At 37.3% G+C, this 12,984-nt stretch overlaps 1 protein-coding gene and 1 long non-coding RNA gene across 3 annotated transcripts in view; one reads left to right on the top strand and one right to left on the bottom strand.

The window, feature by feature from the left end:
• The window catches only part of LOC133655577 (uncharacterized), a 53,508-nt gene extending 42,643 nt beyond the window's left edge, over positions 1-10,865 (bottom strand). The window contains exon 1 of the long non-coding RNA XR_009827015.1: positions 10,632-10,865. This is a non-coding gene — a long non-coding RNA (uncharacterized LOC133655577). The remainder of the gene's footprint in view (positions 1-10,631) is intronic.
• Positions 1,315-7,904, top strand: LOC133654996 (fibroblast growth factor 21-like). Of its 2 annotated transcripts, XM_062054877.1 has the most exons (4): positions 1,315-2,321; positions 2,396-2,473; positions 7,194-7,297; positions 7,374-7,904. In XM_062054877.1, exons 1-4 carry the CDS (start codon positions 2,174-2,176, stop codon positions 7,662-7,664), a joined length of 621 nt encoding a protein of 206 aa, XP_061910861.1. In that variant the 5' UTR covers positions 1,315-2,173; the 3' UTR covers positions 7,665-7,904. The 2 variants fall into 2 exon arrangements, with proteins under 2 accessions (XP_061910861.1, XP_061910863.1); XM_062054879.1 differs by lacking the exon at positions 1,315-2,321 and having other exon boundaries at positions 2,337-2,473.
• Positions 10,866-12,984: the final 2,119 nt, after the last annotated feature.

Here is a 12,984-nt window from a genome sequence, read left to right on the forward strand (position 1 = left end):
TTTGTAAGTGGAGGTTATTGTAAGAAACCAGTCAGAGTGAGCCACAACATGAAGGGCAAACTTTGGAAAACCAGTCTATGGATGTTCTCATTCATGCTAAGTAGCTATAGCACAATTTCTATGGCAGAAAACCTTACAACTTTAAGTTACTTTTCTCACATGTACTGTATGTACATCAAACAAATACATTTCTTAGATACAAATATTCCAAACCAGAAATTAAAGGAAAAGAGGCAATACTGCCTGAGTTACCATAATAAGGCTTGAGGATAATAGTCTGAGTCATTTTTAGTCAGCAAAGAGGTCTAAATATTTAGTTAGCAAACAACCTTATTACCGTAAAATGAGTCTTACAAACTCTTTGGTAGACTCTTAAGTACACATAAAAAGAATATGTTGTCACTTTTATGACATTAGTGGCGTAACTGCACTTTAATGAAATGCTTGTTGGAACCAAACTTTGGATTTATGATAAACAAATTTAAACAAAAAAGTAGTCAACAAGCGTCAACTTTTTAAAAAAAATAAAACTCCTATTATTATAATTGTACATGATCTCTCTCTCTCTCTCTCTCTCTCTCTCTCTCTATAAACTGTATGATATTTATACTGTGGTCCATATACTGCATGAAACAAAAACATAATTGTTCAAATCTGGCAGTGTCTATTACAAACAAACATAAGTGTAAATAAATAAAAAATACATTTCATAAGATTTTCAAAAGTGTATTTTGCAGGTTTATCCCATGTTACATTTGACATTGTTTTTCATGCATTGCAGGATCCTTATATTAAATAATATTGAATAAATAAATAATATACCAATAAAAACACAATATAATAAATGGGTAAAATCAAAGCCAATTAGCTTTTTAATATTTCAATCAAAAAAATTAAAGTAATTAATAAGGTCATTAAATAACTGTCATTAATTAGGTTCAATATTATATCAAAAAGGGACGTGTGCTGAAATAAACTAAATTAATAATGAATATGTTTCTAAACTAAACTGTCACTTTAGTCATAATTTTTGCGCTTAAGAAATGTCTCTATGACTTTAGCTCCAGTGTATTACATATTAGTACTGCTGCGGCCCGTACAGAGCCCAGCTGAGAAACATCATTTTTAGTGGCCTCTTGGGGTCACTGGGCCCAACAATGAGCTCTGACCCTATGGTTAAGAAACACTGTCCTAAATGACAAACTACAAATATTTGTAAGTAACACCCCGCGAGGGACAAGCAGTAGACACAATGGGTGGCTGGATGTATCTATTGTGTCATCAAGCTCAAATTTATAAGAATTATACACATTAACGGCGTCACTTGCCGTTAGTTCGGTCATTCAGCATCATTTTTAGAGCGGATGAACATGGAAAATGCTTTGGCACGCAACCATGTCGCAATCTTAGAAAGAACCCTGTAGGAAGCATGCAACTAGGTGATGCTTTTCCCAGAAAGCGCATTTTACAAGCAAGCTTTCTGGTCATTGCACAGCTGCACTCACGTAAACACGGCGCGTACTTCTTCCTTTCGCTATTTCTCTTAAACAAACACCCATCCAACTGAGATAAACGGGCTTCAAATCAAAACAGAGCGGGTCATCAGAGGTTTGTATTTTAGGATGACGCAGTGGGATGTGTGCGTGTTGTGCAATTGCTACAGTGGATGAAGGAACCACATCCTGGTGGTTTACGGTAGTTTTTTTTTTAAATTACCCCATATTTGCGCTTTCTTAATAATGACATGTGCATGAGAAGTCAAAATGAGGAGCTCAGTCAATTTAAATTAAATGAACTAGTGTCAATTAGCAAACTGATGTACAAATATTACAGTAAAGTAACTATTTCTAATTCCTTAACGGTTTTGTACACTTTGTGGATGATAACAGTGAAGCTCTGCAGCTCTATAAAAACAAGGAAGAAGTCCATATATAGGTGCAGAAGTTCCGCTCTGCATTAAATCCCACTTTTGAATGTCTGACTCATGAAGGAGGACACTCCTTCTTGGCCTCCTTTTAAAAGGCGCAAAAGTCTTTGGAATGAACAGAAAACCACTTGCTTCACTGCAGCTATAATATTCCTTGTTTTGCTTTGTAATATTGTAGTTTTTTTATTTGATTACTAATATTGTTTTTATTTGACACTTCTTTTTGAATTACGTCAAATTGTCTAAATGTTTTGGTCAGCAAACAACATTTTTTCCTTTTTGTCCTTTTTTCTCCTCATATTTCAGCTTCCTGCTTCTCTAACTTTCTATATTGCTGACTCTAACCCCCTTCTTGCATTTAACAATCAAGTCAGAGAGGGGCATCTTTACACAGGTACTTCATATTTAATTATGGTGTCAAATCTACAGTAAATAAATATACCCAATATTTGTTTTTATCCTTTGCAGAAAATCACAGACGAGGGATGTATCTACAGATGACCCAGGATGGGAGAGTATCCGGAAGTGAAGTCCAGACGCCTTACAGTGAGTTTTTTTTGTGAATGCATTGATTATTGTTGCCATCATAAAACCTTGTTTATTTAAAGTAACATTTTGAAACATTGAGGTCCTTTTAAATAAAATATTACCCTCATGACAAAAAAAATACTCTATTATATAGTAATATTTTTGAGTACATTTTAAGCCTGATATATAAATATCAAGCGTTTTAATATTTTAAAGCCCAGTGTGTATCTATTTATTTATTATAACTCATTTATTTTATGTGTTGAAAAAAAAAAAGATTTTTCGAATTAATCGATAAAAAAATAATAAATTATTTAAAATAAAAATAAACAACATTTAAAAAACATTTATTCATATGTTTTTCCAAATCCTGTCCTGTGCAGCCTCTTTAGTAAATGTTTGGATATAATTTTATTAAACAAAACCAGTTATTTTAAAAGTAATATAGAAATGTATCAGAGCTGTTGTATCGATTTTATGGAGGAATGTAGTTAATCATAGAACTGGCACCCAATGGTATTAAAAAAAGTATTGGTTTTGAATCGAGAATCGATTCAGAATCAAATTGTTACCCCAAGAATTGAAATGAATCGAATGGTGCCCAAAGATTCACAGCCCTAATATACATATACATATATATACATATACATACATATATATATATATATATATATATATATATATATATATATATATATATATATATATATATATATATATATATATATATATATATATATATATATGCACACGTATATATTGATTGATGTATCGACAGATCGATTTATATTCCTAAATTTCAAGTATATCGATCTGTGCTCGGCAAGTTTGCCTTCCGGAAGATAGGTATCGATCCAAGATCATTTTAAAAGAGAACGATCGATTTTATCAATACTAGAAAAGGAAAACATTGGACTTTATATTAAGTTTAGCACTTTTATTGATAAGGACGTTAAATATTTAGGCGCTTTCACCCGTCTGTGACGTCATCAAAACAAATATGGCGGCTATATACGGTGGATGAGAAAGGTCACAACAAATGCAAACGCCACAAGACAATATCATAAATTACAACACTACAGCTTTCAGCTACAGCACGATTGTAAAAGCCACATCTAAAACAAACAACACACTACAATAATATGAAGCCATGACACAACTTTGAGCCTCAAAAGACGTGAGTGACAAAACAGAAATGACAGCGGAGCAAGTCTCGGCAACGCACTGACTTCCAGAACACAACAACATGAAGTGTGACACACAACACGCAACTGGCAGCCGAGGAAAAGTAATTTAATCAGAAAACAAATAAATAGAAGAGATGGATGAAGGAGGCTATGGAAATTAAGAAGCGAGGCGCCAACACCATTATCAGGGATGAGGGGGCATAATTCCGCACACCTGTCCTTCATTGGCGACGCTGGGGCGGAGAACAGATACTGTATGGCTGTGTCGGGGAACTTAATTTAGCAAGTAAATCTACTGTTAAATTTTAGGTTACTGTAGTTTTATTAAAAATTGCTTGAATATGGAAAATGTGAGCAGAAAGTGTGCCTTCTTGTTGATTCAACCTAAAGTTTTGGTTGCACATTATTCAAATAAGATGTGAATGCATTGGCCATAAATTGTTTACTTGCTTGTTTGTATCTGTAATTCATTTATACATAATTATCTTACAAAAAATAACAGGAATATAGGAAACTTCACCTGCAGTGTCCAGTATTTATTTCACAGTCACACTGCTTGTTTTTTTTTTTCTAGAAAGTTACTTAATTGATTTCAACTCGTCAATCGTTTCGGAACGATTCGTTCTTTAAAAAAATGAGATTGTTCCTGAATCGTATAGGCCAGGGGTCGGCAACCCGCGGCTCCGGAGCCGCATGCGGCTCTTTGACCACTCTGATGCGGCTCAGCTGCATACCTGCCGACCCTCCCGATTTTCCCAGGAGACTTACAGATCTCAGTACCTCTCCTAGAAATCTCCCGGGGCAAATATTCTCCAATTTTCACCCTAACAACTAAATTAAGGGCGTGCTCTAATGGCACTGCATTTATTGTCCTCTATAACCAGCACAAACGAGCACTGCATTTATTAACCACAATAGCCAGAAAAATCAGCGTGCCAATTCGGCCACATGTTGTACGAAGCTTATACTTGCACACGTAGATGACAGCAAGGCATACTTGGTCAACAGCCACACAGCTTACACTGATGGTGGCCTTATAAAACAACTTTAACACTGTTACAAATATGCGCCACACTGTGAACCCACACCAAAAAAAGAATGACAAACACATTTCTGGAGAACCTCCGCACCGTAGCACAACATAAACACAACACAACAAATACCCAGAATCTCATGCAGCCCTAGCTACCACCAAACCCCCCCACACATCAACCCCCCCCCCCCCCCCCCCACCTTCCTCCCTCCGTGCGTCGGTTGAGGTGGGCGGGGTTTGGTGGTAGCGGGGGTGTATAATGTAGACCGGAAGAGTTAGGGCTGCATGGGATTCTGGGTATTTGTTGTGTTGTGTTTGTGTTGTGTTACAGTGTGGATGTTCTCCAGAAATGTGTTTGTCATTCTTTTTTGGTGTGGGTTCACAGTGTGGCGCATATTTGTAACGTAACAGTGTTAAAGTTGTTTTATAAGGCCACCGTCAGTGTAAGCTGTGTGGCTGTTGAACAAGTATGCCTTCCTGTCTCTCACGTGTGCAAGTCAAAGCTGCATTCAACATGTTGCCGAGCAGGTACGCTGTTTGAGCGGGCTGTAGAAGGCGCTAAAAGCAGTGCCATCACGCCCTGGAACTCGGGAGTCTTCCGGAAAAATTGTGGGGGTTGGTAAGTGCGATGGTAAGTGTGATGCGTACATTCGCCATTCATTTAAAACTCGCGGGCCGCACTATTATTAAAATTAAAATTTCATAGTAAGGTGTGGGCCGGGGCATGTGTCTTAGACCCCTGGTTAAAACATAGCAAAAAAAGCTTTGTATGCAGTGTTATTTCATTTTAAATTTTCAAAAGAGTTTTGTGGCTCCCGTTGTTTTCTTTAATTTGTGAAACTTGTCAAAATGGCTCTTTGAGTGGTAAAGGTTGCCGACCCCTGGTATAGGCAACCGCAATTATCGAATCGAATCGAACCTAATACACATACGGTAAAAATTAACACACAATTATCAAATTGCAATAGCAAGGCTGACTCCCGGCATAAACACTGATCTATTCGGTTGTTTGGTCCCACAACCACTAAGGGGAGCCATTTGATCAAAAATGCTGTAACCAAGTTCAAGTCAACTTAATTGAGCACGGTTTATATTTTCAAAAACTGGTGACATTTGGACAAGTTCAATTGATTAATAACGTACATAATAAAACCTTAGTAATATCGAAGAGTGAACTGAACAACACACACTTACGAGTTCCAATGGGCATTGGCAGTTATTGGCAGAAACACTGATTTTCTTAATTTTTTTCTACAGAGTCTGTTTTGGGGGTTTCTCTACTCACACTTGAGGTCCTAATGACAAAAAATGTCAGCTCCCCAAACACTTCTGTTTAAGTAGATAACATATTTATTATTTTCCAATTTAAATGTTTTGGATACTTACCCTTAAAAGGCCAGTATGTTTACAGAGCTACAGTTGTTTAACATGAAAATAACTAACATAATATCATACACAAACAGCAGTAGAAATACACCATTTTAGAATAAGGCATCTTTCAGCAAACTTTTCTGCATGTTTTTAACAGGCAAAAGTAGGGCTACTGTACCTGGTGGACAGTTATACGGTGCAGTAAAATGTTCAATGGTTCTCAGTTAACAACTTTTGGGGGGTTAGATAGTGTTACCAATTTTGGCTAATTAAAGGAACAGAGATAACAATTCTAAAAGTTTAGAAATACACATATTTATTCAACACAGTCAAAGGGCTTACAAATAGCATAATAAATATCCCTAGGAAGTGTATAATTTAAAACTAAAATAAAGTGACATTACTTACCCTCTGAATATACCTGAGGGAAGTGATGCTATTTACATTAAAACATGAATTTGTGGATTTGATTGATTGTATAATACATAACCCTTTCCTATGTTGCAATACATTTCATTGTATCTTCTGTGGTTATCATTACCATCTGTGGAGTTTCCATGCAGTAATCCTCTAAAATGCTCATTGAGCTGAAGTCTCGCGTGATTACCGTATTTTTCGGACTATAAGTCGCAGTTTTCTTCATAGTTTGGCCGGGAGTGCGACTTATACTCAGGAGCGACTTATGTGTGAAATTATTAACACATTACTGTAAAATATCAAATAATATTATTTAGCTCATTCACGTAAGAGACTAGACATATACGTAAGATTTCATCGGATTTAGCGATTAGGAGTGACAGATTGTTTGGTAAACGTATAGCATGTCCTATATGTTATAGTTATTTGAATGACTCTTACCATAATATGTTACGTTAACATACCAGGCACGTTCTCAGTCATATAACGTACACTTATTCAGCCTGTTGTTCATTATTCTTTATTTATTTTAAATTGCCTTTCAAATGTCTATTCTTGGTGTTGGGTTTTATCAAATAAATTTCCCCAAAAAATGCGACTTATACTCCAGTGCGACTTATATATGTTTTTTCCTTCTTTATTATGTGCGACTTATACTCCGAAAAATACGGTACACATGATGATGGTTTGAACTCCAAATTTTGCCCTAATGTCCATACTGTGTGTACAGGTTTGCTTCAGTTGCAGTCGATACAAACAGGCCACATCGCCATTAAAGGTCAGAGGTCATCCCTGTTTCTATGTACAGACAGTGAGGGCTCTCTGAGGGGGCAGGTAAATAAAATAAAGGGGGAGGGGGTAACATATTGTGGCCTGGGTTGATCCTTAACATCTGTCGTGTCCCACACAGACACACTTCTCAGAGGACGATTGCAGTTTCAGAGAATTGCTGCTGGCGGACGGATACACACGTTTCCTGTCCGCACACCACGGACTTCCTGTGTCGCTGGCGTCCAGGCGTTCCCCTGATCGACACGCGGTCCCCTTCACTAGATTCCTGCCACTCAAGGATACTCTTCCAGCGGAGGCTGCATCCGAGCATCCTCCAAAACCAGAGACCTACTTCAACCTGGACTCTGAAGACCTTCTCGGAATGGGTCAGAATTCCATGCTCAGTCCTCATTTCTCAGTGGACAATTGAAGAAGGAAAGAGTGAACATCTACGGGCGAATGTATTTAATTAAATTAAGTATTTAAAAGCATCCATTCGAAAATAATTGTGGACTGTATTTTAAAGTATACCTTCCAGATTGATAATATTCTATTTTATTTATTTAAGTGTGCTTCGTTTGTGTATTTATAATAAGATAATGATTATTTTGAATGTTTTTTTTACTGTGAAAGGGTGGTTCATTCTGAGCCATATGGTTATATTTGAACATTTTAGGCACTTTGTCAGACTGGAAAACAATTGAATGAAAATAAATAATATTTGTAAAACTTTGCCACCTGGCTATATCAGAGTCGTGTATAAAGAGAGTATGGCCAACTAAACAACAGGCGCCATGACTGCTATCAAGGGGTGTGTGGCTGTACCCGAATGCATGCAAATGCTGTCGTTTTAACATTTAGTTTTTCTGACAAAATAAAAAAATATATATGTCTTTGTTTAGTTCGAAACATACTCCAGCTCATAAACTTACAATAAAACATGCTTTTATTTCGTGAAAGTAGAATTTTGCAGCCGTATTTGACCTGCAGGCACTCTAACACACACCCAACGACTCAGTAACTGTTAAAAAAATACACAGAACGACCACAAAAAAAACTTATTACCCTCATTTTGACAAAATCTTCATTAGCTTTGGACCAACAATCACAGATAAATTAAGACTTTGGTGTGAAGTATGTCAACTGTGGTGTCTGGCTCCAATGTATTTGTAATCTCTGTATGTATCACTCTTCATGTATTAATCTAACTCATCTTTCTTATTTGTAACATGCTAAGTGAATTAGTGTACTTTTGTACTTATTCCCCCATACTTCTGCACAATAACTCAGATATGGTAACACTGACGAGCAATAGAGAATATGGAATGATTTTTGGTGTAGAAAATATTTGTGTTTTCTTCATTTAGACCAGGGGTCCCCAAACTTTTTGACTTGGGGGCCGCATTGGGTTAAAAAAATATGTCTGGGGGCCGGGCTGTGTATATATATATATATATATATATATATATATATATATATATATATATATATATATATATATATATATATATATATATATATATATATATATATATATATATATATATATATATATATTCCTCATGCACTAATTGACTGAAAGAGATGATGTCACATTATCGATGGGAAAATGCATTTTTAGACAATATGATCTGCCTGAGCGTCTGCCTGAGCGGCTATAGGAGACCCCGAAAGTAACAAGCGGTAGAAAATGGATTAAAAAGGACAGATTTCCATCCATCCATCTTCTTCCGCTTATCCGAGGTCAGGTCACGGGGGCAGCAGCAGTGTTTCCCATAAACTGCCAAGATACCGGTGGCGGTGGCGGCGTGGCTATGGGCGTGGTCACATGACGTCATCAAGTAATTTGCATAATTTACTACAATGATATGATTTTCTCTAAAAAGGCTCAAAAAATGTATACTTACTAATTAATAATAACAGTTTTGTTTAAACGTCCATCCATCCATTTTACAATATAATTACAACACTTTATGTACATATTTATATACAGATTTGAACAATAAGTTATTCACTGAAATAGATTTTTTAATTGTGGTTCTTACAAAAAATATATCTTATAAAAATATAAAAGCTAAAATGTCTCTTAAAGCTCTGCCCCTTTAATTAGTGCATACTAAATAATTTAACATTAGCCTACTAACAACCATATTATTTACCAGCAACATAAAGTGAAACAGAGGCAGAGGTGTCCTGCCACAGTCAGTAACAAATAAACAGAAAACAGTAGTGGTGGTAGATAGACACAAAGCTTCATCAAACATCTGATCCACTGAACAAAGAGCTCCAAAAATCTTGATCCTACACTTCTCTTTTGTAAAGTAAATCTGAACAGCCGATATGGCATCTACATCAACTATATGATTTGCCTGAGAAGCTTGACAGGACACAAAAAAATAAATAAATAAATAAAAATTGTATTTATTTTTATTTTTTTATTTTTTTGTGGCGGCCTTAATTCTTTTGTGGCGGGCCGCAACAAATAAATGAATGTGTGGGAAACACTGAGCAGCCTAAGCAGGGAAGCCTTCCCTCTCTACAGCCATTTCGTCCAGCTCCTCCCGGGGGATCCAGAGGCGTCCCCAGGCCAGCCGGGAGACATACTCTTTCCAACGTGTCCTGGGTCTTCGGACATGCCCTAAACACCTCCCTAGGGAGGTGTTCGGATGGCATCCTGACCACATGCCTGAACCACCTCATCTGGCTCCTCTCGATGTGGAGGAGCAGCGGCTTTACTCTGAGTTCCTCCCGGATGACAGAGCTTCTCACCCTGTCACTAAGGGAGAGCCCCGCCACCCGGCGGAGGAAGCTCGTTTCGGCCGCTTGTACCAGTGATCTTGTCCTTTCGGTCATAACCCAAAACTCATGACCATAGGTGAGGACGGGAACGTAGATCGACCGGTAAATTGAGAGCTTTGCCTTCCGGCTCAGCTCCTTCTTCACCACAACGGATCGATACAGCGTCCGCATTACTGAGGACGCCGCACCGATCCGCCTGTCGACCTCACAATCCACTCCGAGGTACTTGAACTCCTCCACTTAGGGCAAGATCTCCTCCCCAACCCGGAGATGGCACTCCACCCTTTTCCGGGCAAATTTTTTTTTTTTAAATAAATAAAAAACTTTTTTTTTTTTACTTGGGACTTATTTAAATGTATTTCTTGCCACTTGAAAAAAATTTTTTTTTTTTTCTTTTTCAGTGTCAGTCTATTTGTATTTGTGTATGACTTTCTCTTCTACTGGTACCGAATTGCATTGTTTTAGTTTTACTGAGATTCAAATATAGTCTGTTTTTATCAAACCTTCTCTTTACTGTGTTATTTTCTTGCGTTATTATTTGTATTATCTTATGTGTGCTCTCTCCTGAACAAAAACAGACGTCGTGTCGAGTGTTTACCTGGCACAAGACGCTGTGGTCTGTGACTCTCCAGTGTAGATGGCGAACCTTTACTTCCCATACTTGTCTTCTTTCTAGGGTGTAGACCAGGGAAAGCGATGTAAAAGCTTTCCACGATTCTCGCGGGTGGAGCAGCCCCATGCTGCACCACAACAACATGGCATTTTTTACACGTCAAAAAACACATAGCATCAGCTCAAAGTTAGTAGCAATGGCGCCCTGTAGTCACGTGAGTGCCCGTTGACCAATCATTGAGGAGATGGCCTGAAACCGAGTTGGCCATACTGGCTGTATGTACTACAGCTGCCCCCTAGTGGACAAATGCAAATACACGGCCTGCTGATGTTCACTAATGACTGGTAAAAAAAAATAGAAAACCTTGATAAAGTTACAATTATGATCATTTTCAATGATATGTGAGTGGAACAGACAGAATCATTTAAAAGTGGTTAAAAGTTGTGGTTAAGTGTTGTTGCTGAAGCCGACCTTATAACTATTCAAATGTTATACTAGGCTTCAGTAATGCGCTGATATTCCGTGTGTGCGTGTAGATGTCATCAGGTCACCTTTTTTTTTATGTGCGTGACAGTGACACTGACACAAACTATCAGACAGTATTAGAGTTACGCATGCCTTCCGTGGGTCATCACTCTCATGTTATGAAAAGAAAGGGCTTATGTGTTCCAGGAAAATCGAGGATAAAAACCGTCCATAGTCACGCAGCTGCATGACTGTGAGACATGGCCGTATTAGAATGGAACACGTTCAGCAATCTGGTTCATATTTAACACTTTTTAGGATGTATTTATGAAAAATATATACTTTTGTCATAATCATGGTATATCTCGCTGTCTATATACATCACTAGATTTGCAACATACAGCATTTATGCACTGGACATTTCATTAGGTACCACACAAGATACGGGGCTGCATTACATCAGACTGGGTGCTATATACTGAAAACAGCACTCAACCACAATATTATAAACAGTAGTACCTCAGTGTTTGTCCATTTTTATCCGCTCCAAAAGAGTCCGTCAAAAACCGACACATTTTTTCCCCATAACAAATTATGTAAATTCAATTGATCCGTCCCAGACACCCAAGATATGAATACATAGGGAGGAGGGCAAGGGAACGCTACACACACGCCACCTTCGACTACGACTTCTTTCTAGAATTGAATATTATTTCTCATCTTCTTTATCAAAGGGTTGTTACCCGCAACATTCTTTTTTTCCTTAGGTGGCTTGTGTTGTAGTTCTACTTACTGTATTTAAAAAAAAAAAAAGTAGAGAACTAGATAGTCATCATAAAGGGGTGGTTTGTTTGTTTTTTAATAAAAAATAAAGAAATGACAAACAAGGGATGGGCACCAATTCCCTCTACCTGGGAATCGATACCGGTACTCAATTGAATTGTCGATACTTCTATGTGTTCAGTTTCAGTTCAGTTGCAGTTTATTTCGAACATGCATACGATACAATGTAATGCATCACATATTTCCAGTTGTTCCATTACAGCACGTCCGAAAAGGAGTAGGAAGAAGCTGAATTTATTTCATCATACCCCTTTTCACACCATAGCAATGTTATCCCATTTCCTTGTTCTCTGTAACAGAATAGTGAATAAATAAATAATAAATAAATACATAATATACCATAGTAAGTAAACAAATATTAAATAATAATAATAAATAATATTTATCTAAAAAAAAAAAAGATGTTCAAGATGTTCGTCATAATTATTGATGTTCTGTGTACTTTGTGTGTTCATGTGTTATCAAATGTTAACTTGTTTAATAATAAAATCTCATTTTTTTACTTAACGGTTAACAGTCAGTTGATTACGATAACAGTGTTATCTGAGTCTCATTCGCAAGTATTATATAGTAGACTTTGCATGTAGTTGCAATTCCAAGACATTACATGGCAGTGGTGTATGGGCTACAGCAGAGCCGTGTGTACACCGTATGGACAACTCGGTTTCGGCGTTGATGTCCAACATAGCGCCCTGAAGTCACGTGAGGGGCTTTTGACCAATCAGAAAGTATGACCAGATGTTCTCCTAAATAATTGGTCAAAATCCCCTCACGTGACTAAAGGGTGCCATGTTGGACGTCAACTCTGAAACCGAGTTGTCCATACTGTCGCCGTACATGGCTCTGGGCGACAGTGAGTTGCCTAGTCTGTATAGAGTCGTCTTCGCCCTTAAGCTGTATCTCGTCTTTTATTGCGCCCTAGAAAGTATTTATACTGTATGTATTGTATTTATTACACACCAGCTGTTTAATTGTAACGTGCATTTTAGTTGTAGTTTTCATTATCAAATTTGAAGATGTTCAAATTGCT

This window comes from Entelurus aequoreus, linkage group LG08 (genome assembly GCF_033978785.1).
Source record: "Entelurus aequoreus isolate RoL-2023_Sb linkage group LG08, RoL_Eaeq_v1.1, whole genome shotgun sequence".
NCBI classification, from domain to species: Eukaryota; Metazoa; Chordata; class Actinopteri; order Syngnathiformes; family Syngnathidae; genus Entelurus; species Entelurus aequoreus.

What these genes read in the sequence shown, in the direction of transcription:
- LOC133654996 (XM_062054877.1), top strand. Translation starts at nt 2,174, where the DNA reads ATGTTTTGGTCAGCAAACAACATTTTTTCCTTTTTGTCCTTTTTTCTC. An exon ending in TGAAGTCCAGACGCCTTACA is followed by an intron (nt 2,474 to 7,193) that starts GTGAGTTTTTTT and finishes CTGTGTGTACAG; the next exon opens with GTTTGCTTCAGTTGCAGTCG. An exon ending in AGGGCTCTCTGAGGGGGCAG is followed by an intron (nt 7,298 to 7,373) that starts GTAAATAAAATA and finishes TGTCCCACACAG; the next exon opens with ACACACTTCTCAGAGGACGA.